Here is an 18,186-nt window from a genome sequence, read left to right on the forward strand (position 1 = left end):
GGGTTATAAAGGTACCTTTCAGTACACACACACACACACACACACACGTTCTTTCGTTTTGTTTTGATGGCGTCTCCCTCTGTTGCCCAGGAGTGCAGTGGCAAAATCTCGGCTCACTGCAACCTCTGCATCCCAGGTTGAGGTGATTCTCCTGCCTCAGCCTCCTGAGTAGCTGGAACTGCAGGCACACACCACCACACCAGGCTCATTTTTGTATTTTTACTAGAGATAGGGTTTTGCCATATTGGTCAAGCTGGTCTCGAACTCCTGACCTCAGGTGACCCACCTGCCTTGCCTCCCGAAGTGCTGGGATTGCAGGTGTGAGCCACTGTGCCCAGCCCACATTCTCAGATGTTTCATGTTTTATATATATGCATATATACACACAAGTGTGTGAGTATACTCTTCTAAAGATAAATCCATTAATCTGTTTCCACTGTCTATTCTGGAATTGAGGTTGTAATTATTTTTTCTTAAATCCAGGCCTTTATGAAGGGCAAGTGAGGTTTTATAAACTATTTACGTTTTTTTTTTAAAGGGTGGGAGGAGATGGCCTTTGAGAGGTTGAAGATTTTCTCCCAAACTCCATTGTAGCCTGTAACAGACTGAATTGTGTTCCCTTAAAATTCACATGTAAAGCCCTAACCCCCAAAGTCACCTTGCTGGGGAACCAAATCAGCCAGCCCTTGACCTTGGATTTCCCAGGCTCCAGAAAGATGAGAAATAACCGTGTGCTGTCTGAGTCCCCCAGCCTGCGGCACACTGCGGCGGTGGAGCTAAGGTATGGCTCTGGCCCTTGTTAACTGCATGAGCTTAAGCGAGGCCCTCAGCCTCTCTAGACTCCTTTGTTTTCTTGTCTATCACATAAGGACAGTAAGGGCAAGTACCCATCTTCATCAGTTGTTCTGCAGATCATATGCAAGAAGTAAGTGAAGTAGCGAGGACTGGGTACAAGGAGAGAGAGCCCTCAACACAGGGAGGGCACCCAGTGCAGGGAGAGTCTTCAGAACAAGAGACTCAGTCTGCCATCAACGGGCCTCCCCATTGTTGACAATTCACAATCATTAAGACAGGGGAGGCGGGGCATGCTGACTCATGCCTATAATTCCATCACTTTGGGAGGCCCAAGCAAGTGGATCGCTTGAGGCCTGCAGTTGGAGACCAGCCTGGGCAACATGGCGAGACTCCATCTATACAAAAATACAAAAATCAGCTGGACATGGTGGTGCACACCTGTACTCCCACCTGCTGAGGTGGGAGGATCACCTGGGCCTGGGAGGTCGAGGCTATAGTGAACCATGGTCACACCCCTGCACTCCAGCAGCCTGGACAACAAAGCGAGACCCTGTCACAAGAAAAAAAAAAAGAGAGAGAGAGAGAGAGAGAGAGTAAAGTCAAAAACATCAGCCAGTGTTTTCAGTTTCACTCCCCCAAATCTCTGTGCAGAGGCCATGAGACAGAGGTCACGTCCATCTCTGCTCACCTGGGGCAGGAGAACAGGTGTGCTGGCCTCCTCTCCCTGCTCCTTTTCAGTAGATTCCTCAGCTAACGCAGTAAGCCTGGAGGCCGTCTCCATGAATAGTTCTGCTATTTAGTTTAAGACCTTTTACTGCCAAATAAAGATCACAACAGAAAATAACAAAGAGCTTCATTTTTGTGTGGCTGTCCTAGCTTCATTTACTTGTCGCCTGAGGGAGTTTCTCCACAGCCCTTGATTCGAGCTCAACATATTAACAGTCACAAACACAGGGACTCAAGGAGTAAACAAGCAGCTTTCCTTACAGACCACCCTGCACCCCAGGACACAGCTCCCTGCTCCAGCCCCGCCTCAGGGTGCCTGTGTCCAGCAAGAAGTACCCAGCAGGAAGCTGAATCCAAGCACTGTGCTCAGGCCATTCTCTTCCTCATCCCTGGATCCTCGAGGGGAACAAGAAATAAAATAATAATCTTGTTTTCCTGCATTCCAAAATGGAGGGCCTTAAAATCAACCAGCATTGGAAAAGAAAACAGAAGCTGGCCAGTGCGGTGGCTCACTCCTGTGGTCCCAAGTTTGGGAAGCCATGGTGGGAGGATCGCTTAAGTATACAAGTTCAAGACCAGCCTGGCCAACATGGCAAGACCCCATCTCTACAAAAGGTAAACAGAAATTGGCTGGACACCCTGGCACATGCCTGTAGTCCCAGCTACTCTGGAGGCTGAGGTGGGGACTGCCTGAGTCTAGGAGGGCAAGGCCGCAGTGAGCCGAGATCACGCCACTGCTCCCTAGCTAGGGAGACAGAGCGAGGCCCGTCTCAAAACAAAAACCAAAAAAAACCCACATCTCTGCAAAGCCATGCAGGGAGCACAGCTATTTCCCATGGGCTCTGTCCCTGCCCCACTGCCTTCGGGAAGTTTCCCCTTACCCACCATCATTTTTCTCATCTTTCACAATGGTGCAATTCAATAGGAAGAATTAACTGAACTAGAAAAAGAAGAAAAAAATCGAACCCTATGAAAACTCTGCCTTCAACATAACTCCAGGGAGAAGAATATCATCATACTGGCACCCCTGACCCACACTATCCTCTGCACCCTGTCTCTGCCCACATCCTCCTTTCTGGACACTTAGACGTCAGGTTCCCCAAGGGGCAAGGTTCCCTGACGAGCACCCTGAGTTCCTCAGGAGAACTGGCGCTGCTCCAGCTCCTCCGACAACTGGGGCTGGCACTGCGGGCACCACCACGTGAGCCTCTGGAACCCACCTGGGGGCCCAAACGCTTCCTTCAACAGCTGGTGGCCAGCAGGGCACCGTTCCTTCTGGTAGACCTGCGTGTGCTGTGGGTGGCCCTGAAGCTTGCCCTGCAGCCAGGCTGCACTGAACTCCACCACGCCATCCACCAGGGCCTCCCGTCGCGAGGCACTCAGGACGGAGCCGAGAGAGAGGGGATGAATCCCAGCTCTGTACAAGACTTCATTCTTAATGATGTTCCCTGAAAGACAGCAGGGGAGGGTGAGGGAGGAAGAAAGGACACACGACGTGACAAAACCACCCACAAAGCTCACAAGGCAGAAGTCAGCTCTCCCACATCCTGCGGGACCTTGGGCGGGTCAGCAATATCCGCCTCCATTTCCCTGTCTGTAAAATGGGGACAATTCCAACCTTTAAGGTTGCTGTGGAAAAGAAATGAAAGTCATGCGTGGCCCATCATGGTGAAAAGGGCTCGGGCATCTGACTGCCTGCACTTGAATCCCAGCTCAAGCAGTTTCTACCCATGTGACCTGGCAAGCTCCCCAGCCTCGATTAGCTGCAGTTTCCTTATCTGTAAGGCAAGGATGGCTTCCCTGGTTTTCGTGAGCAGTAAATGAGAATTCACCAAAAAATGCTGAGCACAGTGGGGATGTAGAGTACTCAATAAATATTCACTGTTATTATCATTTTAAAAACGTTGGCCGGGCACAGTGGCTCATGCCGATAATCCCAGCACTTTGGGAGGAAGAGGTGGGTGAATCACTTGACGCCAGGAGTTCAAGACCAGACTAGACAACACGGTGAAACCCCATTTCTACCCAAAATACAAAATCAGCCAGGCATGGTAGCATGCGCCTCTAATCCCAGCTACTCTGGTGGCTGACCCACGAGACTCGCCTGAACCTGGGAGGCAGAGGCTGCAGTAATCGGAGATCGTGCCACTGCACTCCAGCATGGGTGAAAGGGCAAGACTCTGTCTGAAAATTTTTTTTTCTTTTTTTTTTTTTGAGATGGAGTCTTGCTCTGTTGCCAGGATGGAGTGCAGTGGCGCAATCTCGGCTCACTGCAACCTCCGCCTCCCAGGTTCAAGTGATTCTTCCGCCTCAGCCTCCCAAGTAGCTGGGACCACAGGCGCGTGCCACCATGTCCAGCTAATTTTTGTATTTTTAGTAGAGACAGGGTTTCACCATGTTGGCCAGGATGGTCTCGACCTCGTGATCCACCCACCTTGGCCTCCCAGAGTGCTGGGCTAAAGGCGTGAGCCACCACACCTGGCCCAATAAATTCTTTTTTAAATTAAAAACAAAATGTCCGGTACAGCTGGGCACAGTGGCTCACACCTGTAATCCCAGCACTTTGGGAGGCAGAAGCACAAGGATGACCTGAGCGCACAAGATCAGGACCAGCCTAGGCAACATAGTAAGACCTTGTCTCTACAAAAAAAAAAAAAAATTTAATTAGCAAGGTGTGGTGTCATGCACCTGCAGCCCCAGCTACTCAGGAGGCTGAGGTGGGAGGATCGCATGAAATGGGGAGGTTGAGGCTGCAGTGGGTTGTGATTGTGTCACTGCACTCCAGCCTGGATGACAGAGAGAGACCCTGTCTCAAAAATGAAAAATTGAGCGTGATGTCTGTTATGTTAGGAAGTGTTTGGGGAGGTGTCATTATTTTTCTACTCCTGCCTCATTCTCTGTGAGGCCAGCCTGATCCCTCCTTTCAGAATCAGCAACTCTCTTTGGAATGTTCCAACAGGACTCTTTAAGCCCCACCAGGCACAATCTTTCCTAACCCACAGTGACCTGAGTCTGTGCTTGCTCGGCCATTCAACAATGACCTCCGTAAGGAGAGGTGGTGAGTGTGACAGAGGCCGAGCGAGCATCGCTGTGTCTTGCGTGAGCAGGTGAAGGAAATTCCTGCTCTCTCCAGGAGCGTCAGTCACACTCCTCAGTACACCCATCATTCTCTCCAGAATCTGTTGACAGAATACCTGGCCTTATGTCTCAGCTGTGCTACTGACTAACAATGTGTTCTTTGCTTCAGTTTCCTCATCTGAAGAAAGGAAAAACCACTATAACTATCCTATGGAATGGCAGTAAGGACAAAAACGCGTGCCTGGCACATCAGAGCTGCTTGGAACACACTGGCCATATTACTACCGTTACTGTTGTTAGCTCTTGCCATATATATCCGAAAAGCCACCTTCGTATGCCTCTTTGTTCCTGAGGGCACAGAGACGCCCATGGTTCTAACATGAAAATGCAAGCAGTACCGGGCCTCCTCTGACCCTCGTGAGGGGAGGGGAGGTGAGCTGGCGGCAAAGTCATACCTTGGATATGGAGGTGACTGTCACCACCAACTCGCCTGATGGCCTCAGCAGCCTATTTTGGGCACAATTATTCCCCTGCTGTGGGTAAGAAGAATGGCACACTCTCAGGGCTGGGCGCAGTGGCTCATGCCCATAATCCTAGCATTTTGGGAGACTGCAGAGGGTGGATCACGAGGCCAGGAGTTCAAGACCAGCCTAACCAACATGGTGAAACCCAGTCTCTACTAAAAATAAAAAATTATCAGGGCCGGGCGCGGTGGCTCAAGCCTGTAATCCCAGCACTTTGGGAGGCCGAGGCGGGTGGATCACGAGGTCAAGAGATTGAGACCATCCTGGTCAACATGGTGAAACCCCGTCTCTACTAAAAAATACAAAAAATTAGCTGGGCATGGTGGTGCGTGCCTGTAATCCCAGCTACTCAGGAGGCTGAGGCAGGAGAATTGCCTGAACCCAGGAGGCGGAGGTTGCGGTGAGCCGAGATCGCGCCATTGCACTCCAGCCTGGGTAACATGAGTGAAACTCCGTCTCAAAAAAAAAAAAAAAATTATCCGGGCGTGGTGGCACATGCCTGTAATCCCAGCTACTAGGGAGCTGAAGCAGGAGGATCCAACCTCAACTGGAGCCAAGGTGCTCTAGCCTAAGTGACAGAGCAAGACTCTGTCTCAAAGGAAAAAAAAAGGAGTGGCACACTCTCATAGTCCAGCTAATTAGCCGTGATATATATTTTTTGGAATTACTCAGCACTTCTCCGTAACCTGAAATGCACACAACTTCGCTGCTCGGGCCACTGCCACAGAGAGGGAAACTGCTTCTTCCCTCGTGTCCTGTAAGAGCCTAATGTAGACTGAGTCATCTCTGTGTCTGACCGGGGGAGGCTCCATCCACCCAAGGGCAGCATCCCTTAGAACACGAACTCATTCCTCTGCTACAGCCTGTACGACTTCAGTCCCTACCGACACGGCTCAGCCACCTCCTGTGGGCCAGGCACTGCTGAGCAGCGGAGGGGATAGGGACATGACCCTGCCCTTTCAGAGGGGATGCTCCCGTGTTGGCTCACAACTGATAACACAATTAGGGTGTGGACTCTGAAGCCGAGAGAAGTTAAAAACTGCCTGATCTAATGCCCTCAGTTTAAAAACAAGGGAAGTAAAATGAAGATTAAGCAAGTGGCCCCTCAAGACCAACAGCACTGGCACGAGCGGGGCGGGTCTCAGGTCTTGTGACTCCCACAGCAACGACTTTGCCTGAAGCAACTCTGTGGGCTCACCCCTTTCCCATCAGTCATACCTAGCCCTGAGAAGTGTTTCTGGTCCAACAGCGTATAGCAGACAGGCTGAGCCTGGCCTAGAGCTTCCAAGGCTTGTCCTCGATGGAACTTCTCAGACAGGATGTCACAGGTGGGTGTGACCGCTGGGGAAGAGCTCCAGGACATCTGACAATTATAAAATGCTAGGAAGCCACCACCACCAAAGTGCAGGACCAACCTGGGAAGAAAGAATAGGTCTTAGGTATATGTCATTACCACAATACATTCAGAGCATGCTCTGTGGCTGGATCATACACACATAGAGACATCCCTGACTGACAGTGGTTCACTTTTAATTTTTGACTTTATAATGGTACAAAATCAGTGCACACTCAGTAAAAGCCATACTGTGAGTACCTATAAAACCATTCTTTTACTTTCAGTACAGTACTCAATAATTTATATGAGATATTCAATATTTTATAAAACAAGCTTTGTGTTAGATGATTTTGCCCAACTGTAGGCTAATGTAATTGTTTTGAGCACAAGTAAGGTTAAGTTAGGCTAAGCCATGATGTTTGGTAAGCTAGGCATATTAAATGCATCATTTTTTACTTATAATATTTTCTTTTTTTGAGACATTGTGTCATTCTTGTCACCCAGGCTGGAGTACAGTAGCTCCATCTCAGCTCACTGCAATCTCTGCCTCCCAGGTTCAAGCGATTCTCCTGTCTCAGCCTCCCAAGTAGCCTGGATTACAGGTGTGCACCACCACACCTGACTAATTTTTTGTATTTTTAGTAGAGATGGTATTTCATCATATTGGCTAGGCTGGTCTTGAACTCCTGACCTCAGGTGATCAACCCTCCTCCACCTCCCAAAGGGCTGAGATTATAGGCGTAAGCCAACCACACCCAACCTAGTATTTTCAGTACTCCAAATACTCCATGTACCCTTTCCGCCATATAGAAAGGATATATAATTTTATTTATTTATTTAGATTTTTTTTGAGATAGGGTCTTGCTCTGTTGCCCAGGCTGGAGTGTAGTGGCACAATCACAGCTCACTGCAGTCTCAACCTCCCTGACTCAAACTATCCTCCCACCACGGCCTCCCAAGTAGCTGGGACTACAGGTATGCACCACCACACCCGGCTAATCTTTTTATTTTTATTTTTAGTAGAAACAGGGTCTCACTATGTTGCCCAGGCTGGTCTCTTACTCCTAGGCTCAAGTGATCCTCCTGCCTCAGCCTCCCAAAGTGCTGGGATTACAGACATGAGTCACTACGCCTACAAGCTAATATTATTTATTTCAAAGACTAACAAAGCAGACAAAACTCAGGCCAGCCTATTAAAGAAAAAAGAGACAAAGCAAAATAAATACAAAGCATGTAAATGAGAAAAGAGACATAACCAGGTAAAAAGGGATTTAAAAATAAGGGCATGATACACATTCACTCTGTGGCAATATATCTGAAAACCCAGGGGCGAGCCTGCTTCGTGGAGTGCATTTCAATGCCTCCAACTGGCGACTAATCCAGGCCTCAGCGAAGGGCAGGCTCCTGATGATGAGAGGTTTGCTGGGGGTTCTGAGAAAAGTTTCGTATCTGAACTTCTAAAAGTGGCCTTCTCTTCTGGATTTTGTTGGTGTGGATAAAATCCTGGAGCTGCAGTAGCCTATTGCTGCTGGTCTAAGGACAAAACCAATGCATGGAAAGTGCAAAGCCAGGAGAATCCTAAGAACTTGGAACTGCAACCCCAAAGTCCACCCTCCTTCCGAACTTCCCGTCCTGGGAGCCCCAAATCTCCTGACCACAGACGCTACTCCGAGTTATTTTTATAGCCTGTAGCATCCTATGGTATCTACATCGTGCCACAAATAAAGACTACCTACAGTTCTGGCCGGGCGGTGGCTCACGCCTGTAATTCCAGCACTTTGGGAGGCCCAGGTGGGCGGATCATGAAGTCAAGAGATTGAGACCATCCTGGCCAACATGGTGAAACCCTGTCTCTCCTAAAAATACAAAAATTAGCTAGACGTGGTAGCATGCACCTGTAGTCCCAGCTACTCGGGAGGCTGAGGCAGGAGAATCACTTGAATCTGGGAGGCGGAGGTTGCAGGGAGCCGAGATGACACCACTGCACTCCAGCCTTGTGACAGAGCAAGACTCCATCCCAAAAAAAAAAAAAAAAAAAAAGACAGACTACAGTTCTAAACATTTTTAAAAATTACGAAACTTCAGAAAATAGAAGTCACGTGACTTTCTCTGGGGGCAGAAGAGGCCTTTTTTAGCAAAAGGGGAAACCTGCGAGCAACCAAGAAAAACACCCACCACGGACGACATAAAAATTTAAAATCCCAAATGCCAAGAGGCATCCTAAGCACCGTGAAAGGACAAAGGACAGACTTGGAACAATACTGGCAACACACGGCACAAAGACAAACAGACTTTCTGTCCACAAGCTTCAATGCATTGATAAGAGGTGCACAAACGCGCTAACATTCCTATTTCAGCTCAACTAGCAGTTCCTAAGGCCATAAAAATGTGCAGCCCTGGCCGGGCGCGGTGGCTCAAGCCTGTAATCCCAGCACTTTGGGAGGCCGAGGCGGGTGGATCACGAGGTCAAGAGATCGAGACCATCCTGGTCAACATGGTGAAACCCCGTCTCTACTAAAAATACAAAACATTAGCTGGGCATGGTGGCGTGTGCCTGTAATCCCAGCTACTCAGGAGGCTGAGGCAGGAGAATTGCCTGAACCCAGGAGGCGGAGGTTGCGGTGAGCCGAGACCGAGCCCTTGCAATCACCCTGGGGGGGAAGAAAGAAAAAAAAACCCCCGTAAAAAAAAAAAAAAAAAAAAAAAAAAAAAAAAAATGTGCAGCCCTAAAAACCTGCATTCCCTTTGACCAGCAATTGCTCCTCTGGGAATTGACACAAAGGACATAATCCTAATCCTAGGTAGAGTTTTATGCACAAAATGTTGATCTCGACATTCATACATTAAAAACTGGGGTGGGCACGGTGGCTCATGCCCGCATTCCCAGCACTTTGGGAGGCAGAGGCAGGTGGATCACTTGAGGCCACGAGTTCCAGAGCAGCCTGGCCAACGTGGTGAAACCCTGTCTCTACTAAAAATACAGAACTTAGCCGGTGTGGTGGTGCACGCCTATAGCCCCAGCTCCTCAGGAAGCTAAGGCAGGAAAGTTGCTTGAATCTGGGAGGCAGAAGTTTCAATGAGGCGAGACTGCGCCACTACACTCCAATCTGGGCAACAGAGCAAGACTCCATCTCAAAAAAGAAACAGAAAAACTCATCAAGCTGAACACTTAAGATCTGTATCCTACTGTATATTAATTATATCTCAATAAAAAATAGACACACAAGCAATATACTTTAAAAAAAAAACAAAACTGGGAAATCCTGTCCCTAAACTCAAAGCACACTAGTCAGACAATGCAGGGACGTCTCCCCAGCAACTGCCACATTCGCTGGGAAAGTTCTACCGTTCTCCCAGCCACCGCTGGTTGGTGACCCTCTCCTGACCAGACCGCAGTCCACTTCCTATCGCTGGTAGACACAGAGGTGGCCTCGTCCTCAGTATGTCCCCGCTGCCTAAGTCCCAAACCCTGCCAAGCAGGGACCCGTGACGATCAGAGCCCATGAGAATCAGATGGCCACACCCTTACCTGGGGGCAGGGTCCCTCCAGTCACCCCTCTTGTTGGCTTTCCTGGCTCTGGAGAACTCGTTCACCCAAATGCTGCCAAACAAACCAAAACAGACGCGCAGCCAGCTCCCGGCACCTCCTGCAGGGGCGGCTCCCGCCAAACACTGGGGAACCAGCTCTGAGGACCACGATGATCCATCAGGGGTCTTCCGCCCGCTGGGCTCCTGGGCCTGCCTTGGGTCTGCAGCCTCTTCCTTCTGCGTGTCTTTTTGTGGAAGCTCTGGTGGTGGGCTGTTGCCAGGTGGCCCCATTTCTTCATCTGGATCAAATCTAAGGAATAATTTCTTTCCATGGACCTACAAAAAATGAACATAGATCTAAGCCTTATAGACCCAGAGGGGAACAGGGGAATGCAGCTACCTATCCTACTGCAAATTTCTTCCTTCTCGCCCCATCTGTGGAGCCTTCCCAAATGCAGTCTTTGGGCTCTGCCTTTTGCTCCTTTGCTCCAGCGGTATGGGCAGTTCGCAGGTGGTTTCCAAAGTGACTGGGAGCAAGCATGAGGCTTAGTGGGCAGTGAAACAGACCCAGGCTAGATGGCAGGGCCACCTGGAATATCTGAGGGGAATCGCTCCCAATGTTTTCATGCAGTAGCTAAGAAATGAACATAAATTGTCATTCCTTCAATCCATTCGTAATACATTTTCTTTTTTTTTTTGTGACAGAGTCTTGCACTGTTGCCTGGCCTGCCGTGCAATGGCGCGATCTTGGCTCACTGCAACCTCCGACTCCCGGGTTCACACAATTCTCCTGCCTCAACCTCTCAAATAGCTGGGACTACAGGCGCATACCACCATACCCAGCTAATTTTTTGTATTTTTAATAGAGGTGGGGTTTCATTATGTTGGCCAGACTGGTCTTGAACTCCTGATCTCGTGACCCGCCCACCTCGGCCTCCCAGAGTCCTGGGATTATAGGCGTGAGCCACCAGGCCGGGCCTCATGATACATTTTCTATGCCAGAAATAAAAACAGTGCGTGTGAACGCACAGACACGTGCACACACACAGGGCAGCTAAAGACAACGTACTGTGAAATTCGGTGCCCTCAGCACCCCTCTGCCAGCATATTTGACTTCATAAGGAAACTATAATCAACAAAACTTAGATACCGAAACAAAAATTGATCGACTCAAATCACCACTGCAAAATGTACAAGGCAAAGGACTTGCCTCATCTCACTGCAAGTGATTTCAGTAGAAGAAAATATATATAGAAAATGTGTGTTAAAGGATGTTCTGGCTGCTTTGAGTTTTTCTTTTTTTTGGTTTGTTTTTCAGATGGAGTCTCGCCCAGACTGGAGCATGGCGGTACCATACCTGCTCACTGCAACCTCCACCTCTTGGGTTCAAGGGATTCTCTAGTCTCAGCCTCCCAAACAGTTGGGACTACAGGTGCACACCACCACACCCAGCTAATTTTGTATATTTAGTAGAGACAGGGTTTCACCATGTTAGCCAGGCTGATCTTGAACTCCTGACCTCAAGTGATCCACCTGCCTTGGCCTCCCAAAGCGCCGGGATTAGTGGCGTGAGCCACCATACCCAGCCCTTGCTTTGAGTTTATTTTCTTTTTTTTTTTTTTTTTTTTTGAGACGGAGTTTCGCTCTTGTTACCCAGGCTGGAGTGCAATGGCGCGATCTCGGCTCACCGCAACCTCCGCCTCCCAGGTTCAGGCAATTCTCCTGCCTCAGCCTCCTGAGTCGCTGGGATTACAGGCACGCACCACCATGCCCAGCTCATTTTTTGTATTTTTAGTAGAGACGGGGTTTCACCATGTTGACCAGGATGGTCTCGATCTCTTGACCTCGTGATCCACCCGCCTCGGCCTCCCACAGTGCTGGGATTACAGGCTTGAGTCACCGCGCCCGGCTTTGAGTTTATTTTCATACTGCACCTCCTGATATGCAAAATGTGTGTGCCCAGATTCCAGGATGAGTCGGTTCTACACAGCCTGAAGTTCAGGCACTCTTTCAAAGAGTATAAACCAAAACAGCTGGCATTCATACTGGAAATGTTTGTGTTACTTTTTTGACCACCATAGGTCTGTGCTTAAAGATCGCTGTTCTGATATGATCTTTAACTTGTTAATTAGTATACAGATTCATAGAAATCCTCCACTCAGAAGAGCATCACCTTTCTAAATAATCCCAGAATAGCTTATCCCTAAGTTTGAGCACAGAGTGTTTTCTGCCATGTATTAGAAATGGTTTAACTGACCTACATAAAAAAACTGAGCAAGGAATTAAGTGGGCAATATAGAATTTGCTGCAGAAAATATTTCTTGGTATAAATTCACCAATGTTGATATAATTCTGATGAAAGTAACAGTCAAATGCCCATTGTGATCAAAACATTTATTAGGTCAAAAATGTCTAGGTCAGGATGTCCTCTCCAACTATGGCCATTTCTTCTGTCCCTTTTAGGTTCCCGTGACATTGCAGCCACTTCAATTTGTTAATCATTAATCAAGCTAATTCACTGTGCCTGGCAGTGCGCTAGGCTCCGATGGCAAACAGATGAGCAAGGCTCTGCAATGGTTTCAATGTGTTCCCCAAAAAGTATGTGCTGGAAACTTAATCCCCAATGCAACTGTGAGTGGTAAGAGAGGGCACCTTGGAGATGAGGCCATAGGGCTCTGGCCTCCTGAATGGAATGATGCCAATTGCAAATGACACGGCAAGGTGCTAAGGCCATGTGGACTTCCCAGGCTCCAGAACCGTGAGCTAAGTAGACTTCTATTGTTTATCAATTACCCAGTCTTAAATCTCCTGTAATAGCAGCAAAAATAGATGAAGACAATCTCCAACCTTCCCTTTAAAAATTTCACATTTAAAAGGGGAGATGACACTACGTACAATTGCCAAGAGGTGGGAGCAACCCAAATGTCCATCCATGAATGAACAGACGAGCAAAACGTGTGGTCTACACTATCATTCAGCCTGGAAAAGGAAGGGAATTCTGACATATCTATAACGTGGGTGAGCTTTGAAGACTTTATACTAACTGAAATAAGCCTGTCAAAAAAACTGCAAACACTGTATGAGTCTACTGATACGGGGTACCTGGGAGAGTAAAATTCATAGAGACAGAACGTAGAAAAGCGGTTGCCAGGGGCTGGGGGCAGGGAGGGGGGGAGCCCGTGTTCAGCAGGTATGGAGTTTCAGCTTGGGGAGATTAAACAGTTCAGGTAAACTCTCAGACAACATGAATATACTAAACACTACTGAACTATATACTTTAAAATAGTGAAGACAGTAAATTTTGTCATGTGTTTTTCATCACAATTTTAAAAAAATTTTTAAAGGTGGTAGGGGTGAGAGGGGGACAAGTATGAAAACAGATTCTATAAGAGCGCGGAGAAAAGCGTGGGTGGGCCGGGCACAGTGGCTCATGCCTGTAATCCCTGCCCGCTGGGAGGCCGAGATGAGAGAATGGCTTTAGTGCAGGAGTTCGAGACCAGGGTAACAAAGTTAGACCCCCATCTGAAAAAAAAAAAAAAAAAAACAGAAAATTGTGGGTAGAAGCAGGGGCTGCATAGGGAAGAAGAGCCCACAGCATGAGGGGAAGGTGGCCGTTACCGTGGCTGGGCTTCACAAGAAGAGTGGAGGGCAGAGGAGACAAGGTGTCCCCAGCTGAGGGGACCGACCTGAAGGCACAGGTGGAAGCCCCACACTGGGAGGGGGGCTCCTGGTCAGACACAGCAGCTGGGGTGTGCGCTGTTAGCACTGCTCCCAACCAAAGGAACCAAAGAGCTCTAAACTCTCAAGGGCAAGAGGAGGAACAGACAGAGGTACAGAAAATGAGAAATGGGCACAGGAAGGGGAACTGATCAGGCAGAGCAGAGTCCTCGCTGCAGAAGAAGAGGGAACCCAGGCAACCCACCCACCCTGGCCCCAGGTGAGCGGGAGACACGGAGGTCCCAGGTGCTGTGGTAAGAGGTTAAAAATGGAAGGACTGGCCGTGTGTGGTGGCTCATGCCTGTAATCCCAGCACTTTGGGAGGCCGAGGCGGGCGGATCACGAGGTCAAGAGATCGAGACCATCCTGGCCAACATGGTGAAACCCCATCTCTACTAAAAATACAAAAATTAGCTCGGCGTGGTGGCACGCACCTGTAATCCCAGCTACTCCAGAGGCTGAGGCAGGAGAACTGCTTGAACCCAGGAGGCGGAGGTTGCATTGAGCCGAGATTGCGCCACTGCACTCCAGCCTGGGTAACAAGAGCGAAACTCCGTCTAAAAAAAAAAAAGCTACTCTTGCTATACTAAGAGACTGGTGGCATTAGTCCCCTGCCCTAGAGATCTATGGAACTTTGAACCTGAGAGACATGATTTAGGGTATCTGGTGAAAGAAATTTCGAAGTGGCAAAGCATTCAAGAGGAAGCAGAGCTTAAGTCTGAAAAATGTATAGCCTGATGATGCAGTAGAAAAGAAAAACCCATTTTCTAGGGAGAAACTCAAGCTGGCTGTAGAAATTTGCACAACTAGGAGCCGAATGCTAATCACCAAGCCAATAAGGATAATCTCTCCAGGGCATGTCAGAGACCTTCCCTGCAGCCCCTCCCATCACAGGCCCAGATGCCTAGGAGGAAAAAATGGTTTCCTGGGCCAGGTCCAGGCCCCGCTGCTGTATGCAGCCTAGGGACTTGGTTGCAGCTAAAAGGAGCCAATGTACAACTCAGACTGTTGCTTCAGAGGGTACAAGCCCCAAGCCTTCATGATTTACATATGGTGTTGAGTGTGCGGGTGCATAGAAGAACTGAGGTATGGAAACCTCCACCTAGATTTCTGAGGATGCATGGTAATGACTAGATTTCCAGGCAGAGGTGTGCTGCAGGGGCAGAGCCCTCATTGAGAACCTCTGCTAAAGCAGTACAGAAGAAAAATACGGGGTTAGAGCCCCAGGGCAGCGTTCCCCGGGGGGCAATGTCTGGTAGGGCTGTGAGAAAAGGGCCACTGTCCTCCAGACCCCAGAATGGTAGATCCACCGACAGCTTGCACCACGTCCTGGAAAACCCACAGACACTCAACGCCAGCCTGTGAAAGCAGCCAGGATGAGGGACTATACCCTATAAAGCCACAGGGGTGGCTGTAGGAGCCCACCTCTTGTATCAGCATGCCCTAGATGCAAGACATGGAGTCAAATATCATTTTGGAGCTTTAAGATTTGACTGCCCCACTGGATTTCAGACTTTCATGGGTCCTGTAGCCCCTTCATTTCAGCCAATATCTCCCATTTGGAACAGGTGTATTTACCCAATGCCTGTGCCCCCTCTGTATCTAGGAAGTAACTCACTTGCTTTTGGTTTTACAGGCTCATAGGTAGATGGAATTTGCCTATGATCTGTCACAGATCAGACTTTGGACTGTGTGGACTTTTAACTCAATGCTAAAATGAATTAAGACTTTGGGGGACTGATGCTGATGGGAACGCAAGGTTGGTTTTGAAATGTGAGGATATGAGCTTTAGGAGAGGTCAGCAGTAAAACAATACAGTTTGGTTGTGTCCCCAAATCTCATCTTGAATTATAGCTCCCTGATTCCCATGTCTTGTGGGATGGACCCGGTAGGAGGTAATTGCATCATTATCTTCAGTGGAGGATAGGCTCACCTGGGCATCCTGGAGCCACAGAGATTGTAGGCTGGCAGGCTGTAGCTTCTTGCTGCTGCCCCCTGTCTTGACCACCTGCTGGCCCACAAAGGGGGAGACCAAATGGTGAAATTTCCTCACCAACGGCCCTTCTGGCATCCCTGTGGGTAGCAGTGGGCAAAAGAAGCCACAGACTTAGCTCATTTATCTCTAACATCTCTAACAGGTGCCAAGCAACCTCCACCCGGCCATTTTTGCTGTCAACTAACTTTAAGAGCCAATATGGCCAAAAAGGGAGCATGGCTGGGAGGGAGTCAAATCACAGAGAAGCACCAAGTGTGGCGGGGTGTGGCAAACCTGGCAGGAAAGGCAGACCCTCTCACCTTTCTTCATGCAGAAGACACTTATTAAGCACCAACAGTGTGCTAGGCAGCCCATCATGTGCACCATCCACCTTACTCCTGAGCGACAGCTGCCACCTGGGGAGCTGGTCCTGCTTGCTTTCTGCCTGGACTTTGAACCTCTAACACATCCTGGCTTTCTCTGTCCTCCCTCCTCCCACTCTCAAAAAGAAGCCAGTCCAACCCACTGCTGCTGACCTATTTCCCACTTTTTAAGGGACCAGAGTGAAAAGACAAAGATGTGGATCCCGCAGTCCAGGACCACCAACCACTCACCTAGGGGAGATGTGCATGAGATGACCACAACACGCACAGAGCTCAGAATCATAAATGAGACCCCCAGCCATGCAGTTACCCCCAGCTTAACTGCAGATAGTTATTCCTGGTCACCAAGAAGCAGCTGTGGCTCTGTTTCAATGCCCACTGGGTGCGGTGGCTCACGCCTATAATCCCAGCACTTTGGGAGGCCGAGGCGGGTGGATCACGAGGTCAAGAAATCAAGACCATCCTGGTCAACACGGTGAAACCCCGTCTCTACTAAAAACACAAAAATTAGCTGGGCATGGTGGCGTGTGCCTGTAGTCCCAGCTACTTGGGAGGCTGAGGCAGGAGAACTGCTTGAACCCAGGAGGCAGAGGTTGCGGTGAGCTGAGATCGCGCCATTGCACGCCAGCCTGGGTAACGAGAGCAAAACTCCGTCTCAGAAAACAAAACAAAATAATGCCCACGCAGGGCTACCGTGCCACCTCTGCTCTCCCTGCCGCAAATCATCCCAGTCCACTGAGAGCAGTCTGAGTAGTCTACACCCCGGCTGCTCGGGCAGAGGGGACCCCCAGCCTCACCCAGGGCAGCTGCCTAACCACCGGTTCTTGCACCAGCCTCTCTGTAAGTTATGGTGAAAATCGAAAAGAACAAAGTAGATACCGGGTACGTGGTAGCTATTATAATTCAGACTGTAAAAAACACTTTAAAATACTTTTTAAATCTCAGAAATAAGGATGGCTAACAATCTCAGCATTCTCATGGTTTCATGAGCAGCACATTCAATAACGTGCTGCTTACACTGGCTGGTGCCAATTCGCTGAAATGTAATACTTCCCCTCATCAGGTTTCGGGATACTTTACAGGGAATCCTGACAAAACCGCGGGCTGGAGAGAGACCTGCCAAACGCTGCTGACCCTAACCAGCTGTGAGCCTGATCCTCTCCAACGGGAAAGCCTCTGGAAAAGCCTTCGTCTGAAATGCAGCAAGTCCTTAAAATTTCTGAACACGTGGGCATGTTTCCTGCAGGGATTTTGTGGAGATGGACAGGTGGGAAGGAAGCCGCCTCTGCAACAGCCTTGAAGGTTGAGACGCTGAAGGGGCTTCGCAGAGTCGCCGAGGACGCCGTGCCCACCCTCGGGCCTTCCCTGCCCGGGGGCTACCCAGGAGCGCAAGGGGGGCGCTACGCCCGCCGGGGAAGGGGAGGGGCGTCTCCCCGTTCTCTTCCGAGTGCCCAAGGGGGTTCTAAGACCACTGCTTTCCCAACTCTGCCTCGGGGTGTGGGGAGAGGGGCGCAGACGCGGGGCTGAGAGTCCCTGGGGGCTTCCAGGCGTGGGCAGCACCTCCGCAGGCGGCCGAGACGGAGGAGGGTCCCGCGCCCGCCCTTCCCTCTGGTGCCCTCCCGACTCCCCCGCCGGCCGTGAGTCAACCGGAGGGCGGACGGCTGCACTCACCGGCTGCGGGTGGCCGCCCCTCGGCCAGACCCAGCACCGCCACGCCGGCCCGCCCAGCTGCTCCAGCTCGGGGCGGAGATTTCTCGGCGCCGCGGCCCACGTGGACTCCGCCCCCTACGGGACCCCACTGTAGGTGGAGGCGCCGGAGCTCCTCCCCCGGGTGGGCGTGGACTCCGCCCGGAGGCGAGGGCGGGCGCGGAGCTGCGTCCGGGGTTGCGCAGGCGCGGGGATCATCCTCTGGAGCTGGGGTCGCGGCTGCTCCCTTGCGGTGGGCCGCGGGTTCCGTCCCGGGGGTCGCTGGAGGCGGGGCTGCGGCCAGGGGTCGGGAGTGAAAGCCGGGGTGGAATGAGGACGCAGATTGGGACTAACATTGGAGAGACGCTCCTGGAACATTTTTTTTTTTTTTGAGACAGCCTGTCGCCAAGGCTGGAGTGCAGCGGCGCGATCTCAGCT

General features: G+C 50.1%; 1 protein-coding gene across 2 annotated transcripts; it reads right to left on the reverse strand.

The window, feature by feature from the left end:
- Positions 1–1,631: 1,631 nt before the first annotated feature.
- NEIL2 (nei like DNA glycosylase 2) lies at positions 1,632–17,883 on the reverse strand. 2 transcript variants are annotated; one of them, XM_032268353.1, is made up of 6 exons: positions 17,734–17,882; positions 15,638–15,777; positions 10,154–10,323; positions 9,989–10,060; positions 6,342–6,538; positions 1,632–2,969 (listed from the first exon to the last, which is right to left on the reverse strand). In XM_032268353.1, exons 2-6 carry the CDS (start codon positions 15,773–15,775, stop codon positions 2,659–2,661), a joined length of 888 nt encoding a protein of 295 aa, XP_032124244.1. In that variant the 5' UTR covers positions 15,776–15,777; positions 17,734–17,882; the 3' UTR covers positions 1,632–2,658. The 2 variants fall into 2 exon arrangements, with proteins under 2 accessions (XP_032124244.1, XP_032124243.1); XM_032268352.1 differs by having other exon boundaries at positions 9,989–10,323; positions 17,734–17,883.
- Between the last annotated feature and the right edge of the window lie 303 nt (positions 17,884–18,186).

This window comes from Sapajus apella, unplaced genomic scaffold (genome assembly GCF_009761245.1).
Source record: "Sapajus apella isolate SASKATOON/1434 unplaced genomic scaffold, GSC_monkey_1.0 scaffold180, whole genome shotgun sequence".
Lineage (NCBI taxonomy): Eukaryota > Metazoa > Chordata > Mammalia > Primates > Cebidae > Sapajus > Sapajus apella.